Consider the following 14,620-nt stretch of genomic DNA (forward strand, 5'->3'; position numbering starts at 1 on the left):
AAATTTGACGTCACGGCATACGCTCTCGTAGGCAATGACATCACATCAAATGTTCCGACCAAAGCTCCCTCGCAGGCAACACATTAATTTGTTTGTGTGCATGCATTTCTGCGCAATTCATGTTTGTGCGCATACGTTTCTGCGCATCTCCTGAAGCCTGACGTCAGAGTTCAGGACTCTGACGGAAAATAAAAATTGAATTTTCGACCTTTTACAGTTATCATTTCGCAGTTTTGACCTCAGATTTGGATTTTTCACTACTTTTTACGTGGGAATCGACCATTTATTAATAATTTTTACCCATTTGCAACTGCTCCATTCACGATAAATTCACATCGATCGACGACCGTCAACTATTTATGAACAAACCTTTAGACCCAACCACTAGTTCTTCCACCAAACCACTAGATCTTCCACCCAACCACTAGATCTTCCACCCAACCACCATCTTTTCACTTCAGGTGATTATCATGGCGAATCTTGACTTGGAAGACCTTTCGACCGTTCATGCATAACTAAAATTGCCCACCTAATGACGAAGGCTGCAGTGGTGTGTTAATTCGTTTTCACACCTCAGACCTAGCATCTCCCGGCCTTGCTGTGTGTGTAAACAAGAGCATGTGGGAGGTAAAGGAGGGGACGAAGAAGAGTAGGAGGAGGAAGAGAGGAGAGTGGAAAGAGGGAGCAGAAGGAAGAGAAAAGAGAAGAAGACGAGCGAAGGGAAGAGAAGGAAGAGAAATTAGGAAGATGAGAAAAGAGAAGAGGAGAGGAAGAAGAGGAATAGATCAGTTGCGCTTACTTGGGTGATGTTTCAAAGTCATAGAGCAGGAAAAATGAGGACCAACGGAATTTTTCTTTTTCTCCTAGACATACGAGGTAACAAGTTCCTAACCCTGAGCTCCGCCATGTTGGATAATTTGCCCGACCTGCATCAGGTGTACTTGGAAGGTAAGGCTCCCTATCAGGTAGACCTGATTAGGTCCGCCTGTCAGGTCTACTTAGAAGATAAGACCAGCCACTCACTATTAGGTACCTAGACCTGACAGGCGGACCTGATCAGCTGTACCTGTCAGATCTACCTGATGATGAGTGGCTGGCCTATGTACTTTCTTTCGGAAACGGAACTGATTTCGATGGGGCGTCATCTAGGATTTCCTCTGGTTACAGGCGCTATCATGCGAAAAGAGGGAAAACGAGTTTCAGAAGAGGGAAAATTCTGAAAGGAAAATAGGTACAACTTGAGTTTATTTGTAAGGAGTGAGTGATTTATAGAGTCTCTATCATTTTCATAGGTTTTGCACTTTGAAAGCGACTACGAACTAAAAGTCGTGCGACTACTCTTTCAATGTGAGTCGGGCCTTAGCCTCATCGCCCGATCAAGCCGTACACGGCCTGCATCTATCTCATTCTAGTCCTTCCAATTCTAATCTCTGTTTCTAATACAATCCATATTTCTAATTCTAGTCCATATTTCCAATTCTAATCCCTGTTTCTAATACAATCCATATTTCTAATTCTACAGGCCTTAGCCTCATTGCCCGATCAAGCCGTACACGGCCTGCATCTATCTCATTCTAGTCCATATTTCCAATTCTAATCCCTGTTTATAATACAATCCATATTTCTAATTCTAGTCTATATTTCCAATTCTAATCCCTGTTTCTAATACAATCCATATTTCTAATTATATTCCATATTTCTAATTCTAGTCCATATTTTCAATTCTAATACCTGTTTCTAATACAATCCATATTTCTAATTCTAGTCCATATTTCCAATTCTAATCCCTGTTTCTAATACAATCCATATTTCTAATTCTAGTCCATATTTCCAATTCTAATCCCTGTTTCTAATACAATCCATATTTCTAATTCTAGTCCATATTTCTCATTCTTGCCCATATTTCCAATTTTAGTCTATATTTCTAATTTTCGTCCACATTTCTAATTCTAGTCTATATTTATTTTCTAATTCCAATCCATATATTTCAGGTAAGGAGTACATGTGTAAGGATGAACTGCTCTGGATAGCAGATGACAGCAGGCCTGGCAACCTCATTCTGGATCGGCATTCACACAAAAGTCACAACACAAGTGCGTGGAAGATCGAAGATCGATTTTCTTGAGATCGATTCTTTAGGTGAGATCGATCTGATGGATTGATTTTTAGCCTTCCGATTCGAATCGATTCAAAAGATCGATCCTTTACTCGAGATCGAACATCACTAGTAGGTAACACACTAGGCTCTCACACTGGAGGTCCCGGGTTCGATTCCCAGCAGAGTTGAAGTTTTTTTTCGGCTCCGTGCTTGGAATTCGGGGTGCACTCAGCCTCGTGAGGACAATTTTATTGATAGTTACTTTCATCAAGTAGCGCTCAGTGGCGGCATTAACAGTGTAAAAAGAAATGGTGTGTGGATGGAAGTATCCGGGCCTGGGAGTTGAACCTGTCATGAGAATCCTCAAGGTATTCAATAGAGTAGATTAGACCAAAACTCCAAAACAGCCTCCGTGCCCGAGTAGGTAACACACTAGGCTCGCACACTGGAGGTCCCGGGTTCGATTCCCGGCGGGGTCAAAGTTTCTTCGGCTCCGTGCTTGGAATTCGGGGTGCACTCAGCCTCGTGAGGTCAATTTTATCGATAGTTATTTTCATCAAGAAGCGCTGAGTGGCGGCATAACCAGTGTAAAAAGAAATTTCCAAAGTACCCATTTAGGATCAGTAAAGGAAGCTGTTAGTAATGCTGTGAAATCTAGAAAATTCTCAAGAACCGCTCAGTTTTAACAAATAGATGGGAATCGAGCTTAACCCTTCTGTGTGTTGTGTCCAGAAAATAAACGGTTAACAGTTCTATTTCCAGAAAATGGACAGTTAACCCTTCTATGTTTCTATGTCCAGAAAATGAACGCTGAATGTCCATCGGACCCGCCTTACCACTGTATGTGTATGTTAGACAACGCTGTGGAAAATTTGCCGCCCGAATCTCTAGAGAACTCCGAGACTTTGCCGTCCCAAGAATTGCCGCCCCTCATTGAGGACACGGGCCGCAGCAGCGGCAATTTAGTGCCGATCATCACTGTGGATTGTTCATATAGGAAGTTGAACCGCCTACCGGATAAATTGCCGGATAATACAACTACAGTGTTAGCTCAAGGAAACCAGGTAATCTTTTAATGTTTTATTATTATTATTATTATTATTATTATTATTATTATTCAAAGAGGTTTGATACAGGGAACTGTAACAACGGAAGTCTAATCGTCCCGAAAGCGAAGAGAGAAGAAGACAGGATAGGAGAAAGCCAGTTGTTCCTAGAACGAACCTTATCTGTTCAGGATAAAGTTCGCCCAGGGCGAGAATTGAACCCGCGACCTAGCGCTTACAAAACAGAAGCGTTACGTTCCAAGCTAGCCAGGCTGACGAAATTATTGTGATCAAAGCATGAATGGATTGTAATTGTAATTTGTAATTGTATTTGTACAGGGCTTGAGGATAGACATAATCTACATGGCCCTAGTCATTTTGTTATAAAAGTAAATCAAAATATAAAAGGTATGAGTGAAATACATGGTGCTCCTATAGCTAAGTACATATTGAAAGCAAAAGAATTGTAGTCAAGAATCTTGCAAGATTGTAAAGGTAGACACACACACACTACTATCACGTCACGTGAACTCACGTGAGCTCAGGTGACGTGATACTAGTGTGTTTCTACCTTTAATTAAAAACAAAAATTCGATTTCCAGATCACAGATATCTCCCTGCTTCTCACCAATCAGCACTACAGTCATATCCTGGATCTTATTCTGGATTATAATCCCATCAAATCTATTGATAGGCTAGAGGGAGCGGTGTGGCTGCAAACCTTCCGAAATTTGAGTCTAAGAGGAAACAAACTAACCCAGGTAATACCTACTGAGTCCAGGGAACTATGAAGGGACCACGGCTGTCCAAAATCTGATCACCAAAAATGTACATTTTACCAGCAAAGTCGATTTTTTTCCGGCTTTAAAGGGTAGCCTAGTTAGCTTGGAGGGTTGCGCGTCTGCCTTGTAAGCGCTAGGTCGCGGGTTAGATTCTCGGAGCACCTGGTATTCTCCTATCATATCCTTCTCCGCTTCTAAAAAAAAAAAAAAAAAAAAAAAAACAAAACAAATGGACCTACTGTTCACGTTAGCTTCCTTGGAAGGTACCGCGTACCTGTCTCATAAGCGCTAGGTCGCGGGTTTGACTCTCGCCCGGGGCGGATTTTATCCTACACAGATAAGGTTCGTTCCCGGAACGGCTATCTCTATAAATTCTCTTCCCTAAGTAAATCATTTCTTCTTGGTTTTGGGTTTCTGTTGCCAACCTAAAAGCGTAAAATCCAAGAAATTCTCGTTCCCCAAGATCATTCTATCCTGATCACACATGGCCCTGTTGCTTATAGTGTAAATAAATAAATTCTATCCTGATTATCCGTTTCAGCTGCCCACTTACGCCTTGGACAACGCCCTCGAGCGTAACCCCAACGTGAACCACATCTATCTTGGCGACAACCCGTGGAAATGTGACTGCCGGTTTACGCCAGGGTTCCAGGACTTGATGGTCAAATATGAGAGTGTCATTCCAGATCCGATGAACATCCGATGTGCGGTCAATGAAGATCCGGCCATCTCTCAACAACCGGTGAGAATTCGAATAGAATAGAAAAAACTAGAGAGGAGAATAGAATAGAATAAAGTAAAGTGAACTAGGGAAAAATAGGTATCCAACCTACCCTACCCAGTAAGCATAAAATCTATTCCAGCCTAGTTAGCTTGAAGGGTAGCGCTAGGCCGCGGGTTCTATTCCCGCCCGGAATGGATTTTATTCTAAACGGAGAATGTTCGTTCTCGGAACGGCTGGCTTTCTCCTATCCTGGACGATAAGACTTCCGTAGTTACAGTTCCCTCTATCAAATGTGACAAGGATCAGTAAAATGGTTTCTTCAAATTAAAGTGATTCCAAGGACAAGAAAAATCTAGACCCTTGACACACACCAGATATTATTTTTTTGTTTTTTTAGGAAAATGACATAATAATCAATTCTTTTGCATTAGTAAACAACAACAACAACAACAACAAAAACAACAACAACACCACCAACAACAATACCAACAACAACACCAACAACAACACCACCAACAACAACACCAACAACAACACTAACAACACCAACAACAACAACAACACTAACAACACCAACAACAACAACAACAACAACACTAACAACACCAACAACAACAACAACACCAACAACACCAACAACATTTTTATGTCTTGACTTCTGCTCTATTTTCAGATCCGTACTCTGTCGAAATCCCTCATCTGTAGTTCAGACCAGTCCAACATACAACCTCTCCTTCTTCTCAACATAGGTCTACTCACTTCCATTATGTTTGTGCTACTCAAATTTTGTTACGACTACATCATGTACAAGAAGTTCGGACAGTTGCCTTGGATTATCACGATAATACCCTGATAAAATGACCTTGGATTATAACGATAATACCCGGATAAAATGACCTTGGATTATAACGATAATACCCTGATGAAATGACCTTGGATTATAACGATAATACCCTGATAAAATGACCTTGGATAATAACGATAATACCCTGATAAAATTACCTTGGATTATCACGATAATACCCTGATAAAATGACCTTGGATTATCACGATAATACCCTGATAAAATGCCTTTGGATTATAACGATAATACCCTGATAGCAAATACAAACACATACTCTTCTTTCAAAAATAAAAGTGCCTATTTAAAGTCGACAAACAGGTCATACAGGGGGAGAGAAAGAGAGGGAGACCACAGACCAAGCAGTTGCCTTGGATTATCACGATAATACCCTGATAAAATGACCTTGGATTATCACGATAATACCCTGATAAAAATTACCTTGGATTATAACGATAATACCCTGATAAAATGACCTTGGATTATAACGATAATACCCTGATAAAATGACCTTGGATTATAACGATAATACCCTGATAAAATTACCTTGGATAATAACGATAATACCCTGATAAAATTACCTAGGATTATAACGATAATACCCTGATAAAATGACCTTGGATTATAACGATAATACCCTGATAAAATGACCTTGGATTATCACGATTATACCCTGATAAAATTACCTTGGATTATAACGATAATACCCGGATAAAATGACCTTGGATTATAACGATAATACCCTGATAAAATGACCTTGGATTATAACGATAATACTCTGATAGCAAACACAAATACCTACTCTTCTTTCAAAAATAAAAAAGCCTATTTAAAGTCGACAAACAGGTCATACAGGGGAAGAGAAAGAGAGGGAGCAGACCACAGACCAAAGATGAGTTGGAGAAATAAGAGTAGAAGGAGGGTAAAAGGAGGGTAAAGTCGACCCCAAATAAAATTGGAAAAAGGTGCAGTTTGAGAAGAAGTGCTTATTTATACCTAATCCTCGAATTGAACTACAGAGTTTCTTTACGCCAGCAATAGACTACTATTAATGATTGTGGTTATATTATTTTCAAATAATGTCGAAAAAAACAACAACAATTTTTCCTTTTCAATCAAAATGTTAAAATAAGGCGAACAATATTTATTTGCAGTGTTACAACGAATTACAATTTTAATCATGGATAGTACAAATTGTAGAAAGCTAAAATTTCCGCAATCCTACTTTCAATCCTCAAAACCTTGGCTCAACTATGACCATCATCTAGGTATGTATTATGTATATGTTTTTACACTTTACACTTACACCCAGCTTGATTTGCCTTCAATATTAGCAACCTCCAGCTCATACAAACTACTATGATAGGTACTCATTTAGGTACACCTACTTACTTAATTGCTAACCCATAGGTACTGTCCAACACTAACTCAAAACTTGGCAGTGCAAATGGTTCTAATTGAACAAAAATTGGCATATTACAAAATAACTTTGAAGTGAGTAAGTGGATACTTGTACTTACTTACATACCTACCTAAGTTCTGACATCAAAATATTCTTTAGACCTATTGTGACATGACTCACTAATCCCATAGTGCCATAGTCTATATCTATAGTCTTCTGTTAAGTCTATTACTTTATTACAGGGTTTTATTTAAACTGAGATCTCTGAATGTCATGTTTGAACAACCAATGGCCTTTGAACATGAGACTTTAAACCTGAGGGTTTAAAAAACCCCAAAGAGATTTTATTGCAACTGCTGGAAAAAAATGTACTTTTGAGTGCAATAAGATAGAGTAAATATTTCTTTGTAATTGTACCTGGAATAAATTAAGTAGATATTTCTTGAACCTGGATAAGTACAATATGAGTTAATGTAGTTTGCTGACCTTTTAGGATGCTAGGAGAGTTAGGAAACTGTTCCCGATCCTTGAACTATCCAACCCAAACAAAATACAATCCAAGAACGGACATAACTGAACAGCTTCTGAGCAGAGATTGCTTGGACCAGAGATGAACAAACATTCCAACATGAACCTATAGTACAGGGCCTTATTAGCTATCTTTTTAAGGCTCAACCAAGGTAGTAAATAATTACCCCATAGTTTTATAGATGTTGAAATTATTGGTGTACTATCAGTGGATTGGTACGTATGTACTTATTTTGGTTCTTATTCAGAAGCCATGACAATGAAAAAAAAAACCAACACTGGTCACAGCTCAAATTGTGAAAGCTCCATTTTGTGTTTAACCTAACCCTATAATAATACTGGTCACTGCTCATTTGTGACAGTTTTGTAGCAATTTCCATTGACATGACTTCTGAAAAAGTACCCTTATTGGTCTTATTACTTACTAGGTACTAACAGAGATCTGTACTTACGTAGGTACTTTGTAAAACTGTTCCTAAGAACTGAACCCAATTCTTTCAACAAAACTTGAACTTTACCACCTTTCATTTCACCTGAAGGCTTGTGAAACAGTCTCTTGTATCGGTAACTTCTATTTAGTCTTTTCTAGGTACTATTATAGACAGAATAGTCCTATTCCAATGGGACACAGCCTAACCTGTGGGTGGCACTGATATCTTTGACTATCTTCAAACTACCAACTACCATGCAACTTCATGCAGTACAACATGAAAATTTTACACTGGACAGAAAAGAAGAGGAAGATTAAAGTAACTTACTTTTATTTTGTAGAGAAAAGGTAAATCCAAATAGGTAAGTAGACAGCAAAATAACAAATCACTCTTTTTTAAACACTGGGGGACACAAAAATCCAACAACAGAGAGAAGTTGGGAGCAACTCAGGGAAAAATTATCAAATCACCTCGTCAATCGACGGCGTCAACTTTTGTGTGGACACAACTTGGAAATTCAGCCTACCAGCCTTGTTCTGTTAGGTTTTGGAGGATAGCGCGCCTGCTTTTTAAGCGCTAGGTCGCGTTTTTGGTTCCCGAATTCCCCACCCGACCAGCAACTTTATCCTAAACAACTAAGGTTCTTTCTCGAAACAGCTGGATTCACATTCTAAACAAATCAATAGCTATGAAAGAAAGTAGGTACTTTCCTAACGACCAATCATCATAGTAGGAACCGATTATTATAGTAGGTATCGATTACATATTATAGTAGTAGGTAGTTAAATAAAGAACAAAGGACATATTGGATAATGATAATGGCTTTATTGACATTAAGTCTGTAACCATACACTACATACATATAACCTACTTTCATACCTTCCTGAGTCACCTACCCTTGGATTCACCTACATTGTAGGTATTGTTGTTGACATCGCTATACCCATCTCATATGGAAAGAGACAAACATATAGAGGTAAATAAGTAGGTATTCATTAAATATTTATGATTTCATAGAGGTACTACTTACGCATACTTAATTATACTAATATTGTTGCATTTTAATCCTGTTTTTATTATAAGTTTTATTCAAGAAGAAGTAAACATCATATAAAATTATAAACAGGTAGGTCTTTACATTGAACTGAAGCCTTCAACATGAATCACATGGTATAAGGACTTTCCTCAAGGTTCTCTGCAGAAATTCGCGGAATACTGATTTACATTTTTTGCTGATATTTTAGCTACCTACTCGTGTGCTATGTTTTGCTGGATTTCCCATTCTCCCATTTTCATTGAGGATTATCTTGATTCCTTATATTGTGATGTAAATCTTGGACTTGTACCAATTGGATTTTAAGTAGGTATCTACCTATCTACCTAATTATATCATAGGTAGCTAGACATTGCAGCGGATTTCTGAGTAACTGCGTGTACACGTTGTGTTTTTTGTGCTGCACATTGCATAATCAAATTATTGGTAAAAAAAAAAAATATTCCAGGCGTTTCATAAGTAATGGAACCATCGATCGCATCCTTTTCACTTCTAGGCAAACATCCAGCTGCCAGCCAAGTTAGCTTGGTGGCTAGCGCGTCCGCCTTGTAAACACTAGGTCGCGGATTCGATTCCAGCCCGGGGCGGATTTAATCGTAAATAGATAAGGTTTGTTTTCGGAACGGCTGACTTTCTCCTATCATATCCTTCTTTCTTCGATTTCGGCACAAAATAGGCAGGTAAAGTTTGTGACTTTACCTGCCTATTTCGATCAAGAACAAAAATACAAGAAAGATGTATTCTACTGATTTTACCTGATATGAATACCTAGGAGTTTTTAACTTTTCAGTAAAACATCTAAATCCCTCGAACCTTGGACCAGGAGCCACGAAAGAGGAAATGTCTCATTTCAATTCAAATTAATTAAAAACACACACCACAGATTTTCGTTTTAATTGAGTTTAATTAATAATTAGCTTTCTTTGGGAAGATTTATTTACTTCTCACAATAAATAACTCGAGAAAATCACTTCAAAATACAACAAAAACACGGAACGAACACTCAAAACTAAGGGGCGAACGCGATAAACGAAAAGCCGAACTCCAAAACGAATGGGAATGGGATTCACGATTCACGACAAGGGAGCCATGACTCCCTAGCGTCCTGTATCTTTTGTTCTTGGATTTGGTACCGGTGGCGCTACCTAGCGGATTTCTGAGTAACTGCGTGTACACGTTGTGTTTTTTGTGCTGCACATTGCATAATCAAATTATTGGTAAAAAATTTTATTCCAGGCGTTTCATAAGTAATGGAACCATCGATCGCATCCTTTTCACTTCTAGGCAAACATCTAACTGCCAGCCTAGTTAGCTTGGTGGCTAGCGCGTCCGCCTTGTAAACACTAGGTCGCGGATTCGATTCCAGCCCGGGGCGAATTTGATCGTAAATAGATAAGGTTTGTTTTCGGAACGGCTGACTTTCTCCTATCATTTCCTTCTTTCTTCGATTTCGGCACAAAATTGGCAGGTAAAGTTTGTGACTTTACCTGCCTATTTCGATCAAGAACAAAAATACAAGAAAGATGTATTTTACTGATTTTACCTGATATGAATAGGAGTTTTTAACTTTTCAGTAAAACATCTAAATCCCTCGAACCTTGGACCAGGAGCCACGAAAGAGGAAATGTCTCATTTCAATTCAAATTTACTTTGTAGGTACTCGGTACACGGTACACTTCAATAATTTTAGATGCTTTGTAGTGCGAGGTAGATGCAATGTTCTGTGAGTACTTTGTAGTGCTTCAGGTACTTTGCAGTGCTTGTTTAGACGTAGGTTCTCTGCGTACTTGGGTAGCTCAAGTACCTACCTATATCCAGAAGATTCTCTATTCTCGTCATATTCATACAAATTAAGTAATACTTAAATTACTTAACAATTAGCAAGTACACTAAGTAAATATTTTCCCCCGTCATTAACATGTGTGAATACTTGCCAAGGTTAAAACTATAATTACCTACATACCCACTTAATAATTTCGTAATCCAATTATAGTGGCGTGTGTTCTTTATGAAAGTTGGGACGAATCGCTTACTTTGCTCTCTACGGGGTTTTCTCACCTCCGCCCCTGCTTACCACTCTGCGAAAATACCTAATACTTCAATATTCAACCTGGATTCAGACACCACCAGCAGATATTAGGCATTCTGTATAATATGAGTTATAGATTTCGCTTTTTTTTTTAAAAGAAGTTTGATAGAGAGAACTATAACGGCTAATGTCTTATCATCCTGAACGCGAAGAGAGAAGGAAGACAAGATAGGAGAAAGCCATCCGTTCCTAGAACGAACCTCATCCGCCCCCGGGCAGAAATGGGCCCTGTGAGCTAGCACAAGGCTTAGGCATTTGACAATTTCACAACACACCACTGCATTTAACACTTCGTAAAATTTCCAAGAAGCTATGTTATAGATTTTGCTCTTTAGATACCTACGTTAGATCTACGTTTACCTCTTTGATCATTATTTATGTAGGGAGGTAACACGAGATTAATCACATTCTAGGTAAGTTGGTACCAATTAGGTAGTATAAGATAAGTGGATACCTAATAGGTATTACCTACTTCTATGGTAGCTCTACTTTCCTTGTACCTATAATCATAATCAATTCAATGGTTTTCCCAGGTCTACTTGAAGGTGCGCACAGATCTCCGTGCTGCCGTAACTTTGCGCAAAATACGAATATAGTTGCACAAGTTTAGTCATTTCAACCTTCTCATTAAATTTAACCTTACGAGGTTGAGTGCATTTTTGATGCCTTGATTTGGCAGCAGCCATGTGTCCCGAACATCACCCGTCTAGAAACCAACCGTGCAAGATGTTGGTTTACTTTGGCGTTTCAATATTTCATGCTTTTCAGAATTTCAGAAGAATAAAGGCTGTCCCAAAGTTTTTGTACAATCTATCCCAAGTCTTTTCGAACTCAACTTCTGTAAGATTTCAAAGAGAGGGGGAAAAAAGGCTTAAATAAAAGTACAAAGAAACCTCTATCAAGAGATTCAATGAAATTGTATTTTTCCAATTTTTTACACACATAAAATATGAAACAGTAAAAATAATGGAAAATGGAGGGAAAATCCTAAAACCACCAAGGTTTAGTTCTTGGATCAACATAAAATCAACACGAGACCGTAAACCTGCTAAGAACTGTACCTAAAGAAGACATCACTACTAACTTGAATCCGTGTCTTTTTTTATCTCAGTAGATTATGAATGTATCTGTTACTTGGAGTTAAATCTGTTTATTTTGAAGACGAGCCAAGGAGAAAGTGGTTTTGATGACATAAGAAACAATTAACGGTGTAATGGATTGGAAATCCCTGACTAAAATCACTAAGGTTTATAGTTCTTGGATCAACATAAAATCAACAAGAGACCGTAAACCTGGTAAGAACTGTACCTAAAGAAGACACTACTAACTTGAATCCGTGTCTTTGTTTATCTCAGTAGATTATGAACGGATCTGTTACTTGGAGTTAAATCTGTTTATTTTGAAGACGAGCCAAGGAGAAAGTGGTTTTGATGACATAAGAAACAATTAACGGTGTAGGTAGGTACTAAATATAACGGTAGGTATACAGACAAGAATCCGAAATATAAATACGTTACCAGAACAATACCTACCTACATGGAATGAAATATTCATTGGTTGGTAGGTACAATAAGACGTTACCAGAACAATACCTACCTACATGGAATGAAATATTCATTGGTTGGTAGGTACAATAAGAGTCTTTGTGGAAGGTTGGAAGGTATAAAATATAAATCACTAGACGAGGTTAACGCCCGGGGCGTCCTCTACCACCTAACCCTCCACGCTCTCTTCTTCTTTTCCTTCTTCATCTTCTTCGCCTTTACCCTTGTTCAGACGGTGTTGGCGTTTTTCGTCAGCTCCTCAATCTTTGCCTAAATGTTATAAAAATTGTTCCGCCCCACCAAGTCAAAAGAGTTTGACAGTTCAAATTGTCAAATAAATGAGGATAAAATTCGATATCTCGGCTGGATTTGAACCGGCGTCCTCCTACTTCACCAGGCGAGCGCCTTGACCACTACACCATTGGAAATTGGAGCTAAGCTGACCCTATTCCTATTATTAGAAACATGAGCATCGAAACATGATCGCTGTTGATTCGACTGTATCCTATCTCGCTTATGAAAAACAGTCATGGATCTCCAATAAAAGTTGATTGGCTTCCGTGCAGCATAGAACCTAGGAATAGCAACCAAACAAGTAGTAGTAAACAATGATAAGGTTGCAACGTGAGAAGACTAGCAAATTATTCACGTAGAGGAAATGATCTTGAATCAAATCGGATCGTAGCAGGGTTCTCTAGAACCAAATGATCGCCACGTGATGACGATGGGGTCTAAAAATAAAGGTGAGTACCCAGATACCTCCTACAACTGTACACCTCGGAACAAAGAAAAAGCAAGATGAAGAGAAGAAGGTAGGTACCCAGATACCTCCTACAACTTACAACTACATCTTGGAACAAAGAAAAAGCAAGATGAAGAGAAGAAGGTAGGTACCCAGATACCTCCTACAACTGTACACCTTGGGATGAAGAAAAAGGAGGAGGAGAAGAAGAAGAAGAAGAAGAAGAAGAAGGTGGAAAAAAGAAGGAGGAGGAGAAGAAGAAGAAGAATAAAGAGGAGAAGAAGGAGAATTAGAAGAAGGAGGAGACGAAGAAGAAAAAGGAGGAGGAGGAGAAGAAGGTGAAGAAGAAGGAGAATTATAAGAAGGAGGAGACGAAGAAGAAGAAGGAGGAGGAGGTAAAGGAGGAGGAGGAGGAGAAGGTGAAGAAGAAGGAGAATTATAAGAAGGAGGAGACGAAGAAGAAGAAGAAGGAGGAGGAGGTAAAGGAGGAGGAGGAGAAGAAGGTGAAGAAGAAGGAGAATTATAAGAAGGAGGAGACGAAGAAGAAGAAGAAGGAGGAGGAGGTAAAGGAGGAGGAGGAGAAGAAGGTGAAGAAGAAGGAGAATTATAAGAAGGAGGAGACGAAGAAGAAGAAGAAGGAGGAGGAGGTAAAGGAGGAGGAGGAGAAGGTGAAGAAGAAGGAGAATTATAAGAAGGAGGAGACGAAGAAGAAGAAGAAGGAGGAGGAGGTAAAGGAGGAGGAGGAGAAGGTGAAGAAGAAGGAGAATTATAAGAAGGAGGAGACGAAGAAGAAGAAGAAGGAGGAGGAGGTAAAGGAGGAGGAGGAGAAGGTGAAGAAGAAGGAGAATTATAAGAAGGAGGAGACGAAGAAGAAGAAGAAGGAGGAGGAGGTAAAGGAGGAGGAGGAGAAGGTGAAGAAGAAGGAGTCTTGTTCAGACGGTGTTGGCGTTTTTCGTCAGCTCCTCAATCTTTGCCTAAATGTTATAAAAATTGATCCGCCCCACCAAGTCAAAAGAGTTTGACAGTTCAAATTGTCAAATAAATAAGGATAAAATTCGATATCTCGGCTGGGTTTGAACCCGCGTCCTCCTGCTTCACCAGGCGAGCGCCTTGACCACTACACCATTGGAAATTGGAGCTAAGCTGACCCTATTCCTATTATTAGAAACATGAGCATCGAAAGGTAGTTGAAATTTGAAATTCGAAATCGAAGGGATTCCTTTTATTTAGAACAAAATGTGATGTTTCCGATTTCAAAATTTTGAGCGTTTCTACTTTGACTACTTGAGTAGGAAAGTAGAAAATTGAAAAAGGGATCCACCTTTTCAACCTGGTTGAA

At 39.0% G+C, this 14,620-nt stretch overlaps 1 protein-coding gene across 1 annotated transcript in view; it reads left to right on the plus strand.

Moving 5' to 3' along the window:
- LOC103519858 (protein singed wings 2) overlaps window positions 1–5,748 on the plus strand; it is a 9,518-nt gene extending 3,770 nt beyond the window's left edge. The window contains exons 5-11 of the mRNA XM_026831183.1: window positions 870–948; window positions 1,992–2,071; window positions 2,404–2,466; window positions 2,899–3,162; window positions 3,747–3,905; window positions 4,468–4,668; window positions 5,324–5,748. Of these exons, the coding sequence (XP_026686984.1) occupies window positions 870–948; window positions 1,992–2,071; window positions 2,404–2,466; window positions 2,899–3,162; window positions 3,747–3,905; window positions 4,468–4,668; window positions 5,324–5,503 (1,026 nt within the window). The 3' untranslated portion in view covers window positions 5,504–5,748. The remainder of the gene's footprint in view (window positions 1–869; window positions 949–1,991; window positions 2,072–2,403; window positions 2,467–2,898; window positions 3,163–3,746; window positions 3,906–4,467; window positions 4,669–5,323) is intronic.
- Window positions 5,749–14,620: the final 8,872 nt, after the last annotated feature.

The sequence above is a fragment of the Diaphorina citri genome, unplaced genomic scaffold, assembly GCF_000475195.1.
Source record: "Diaphorina citri unplaced genomic scaffold, Diaci psyllid genome assembly version 1.1 scaffold2997, whole genome shotgun sequence".
NCBI lineage: Eukaryota > Metazoa > Arthropoda > Insecta > Hemiptera > Psyllidae > Diaphorina > Diaphorina citri.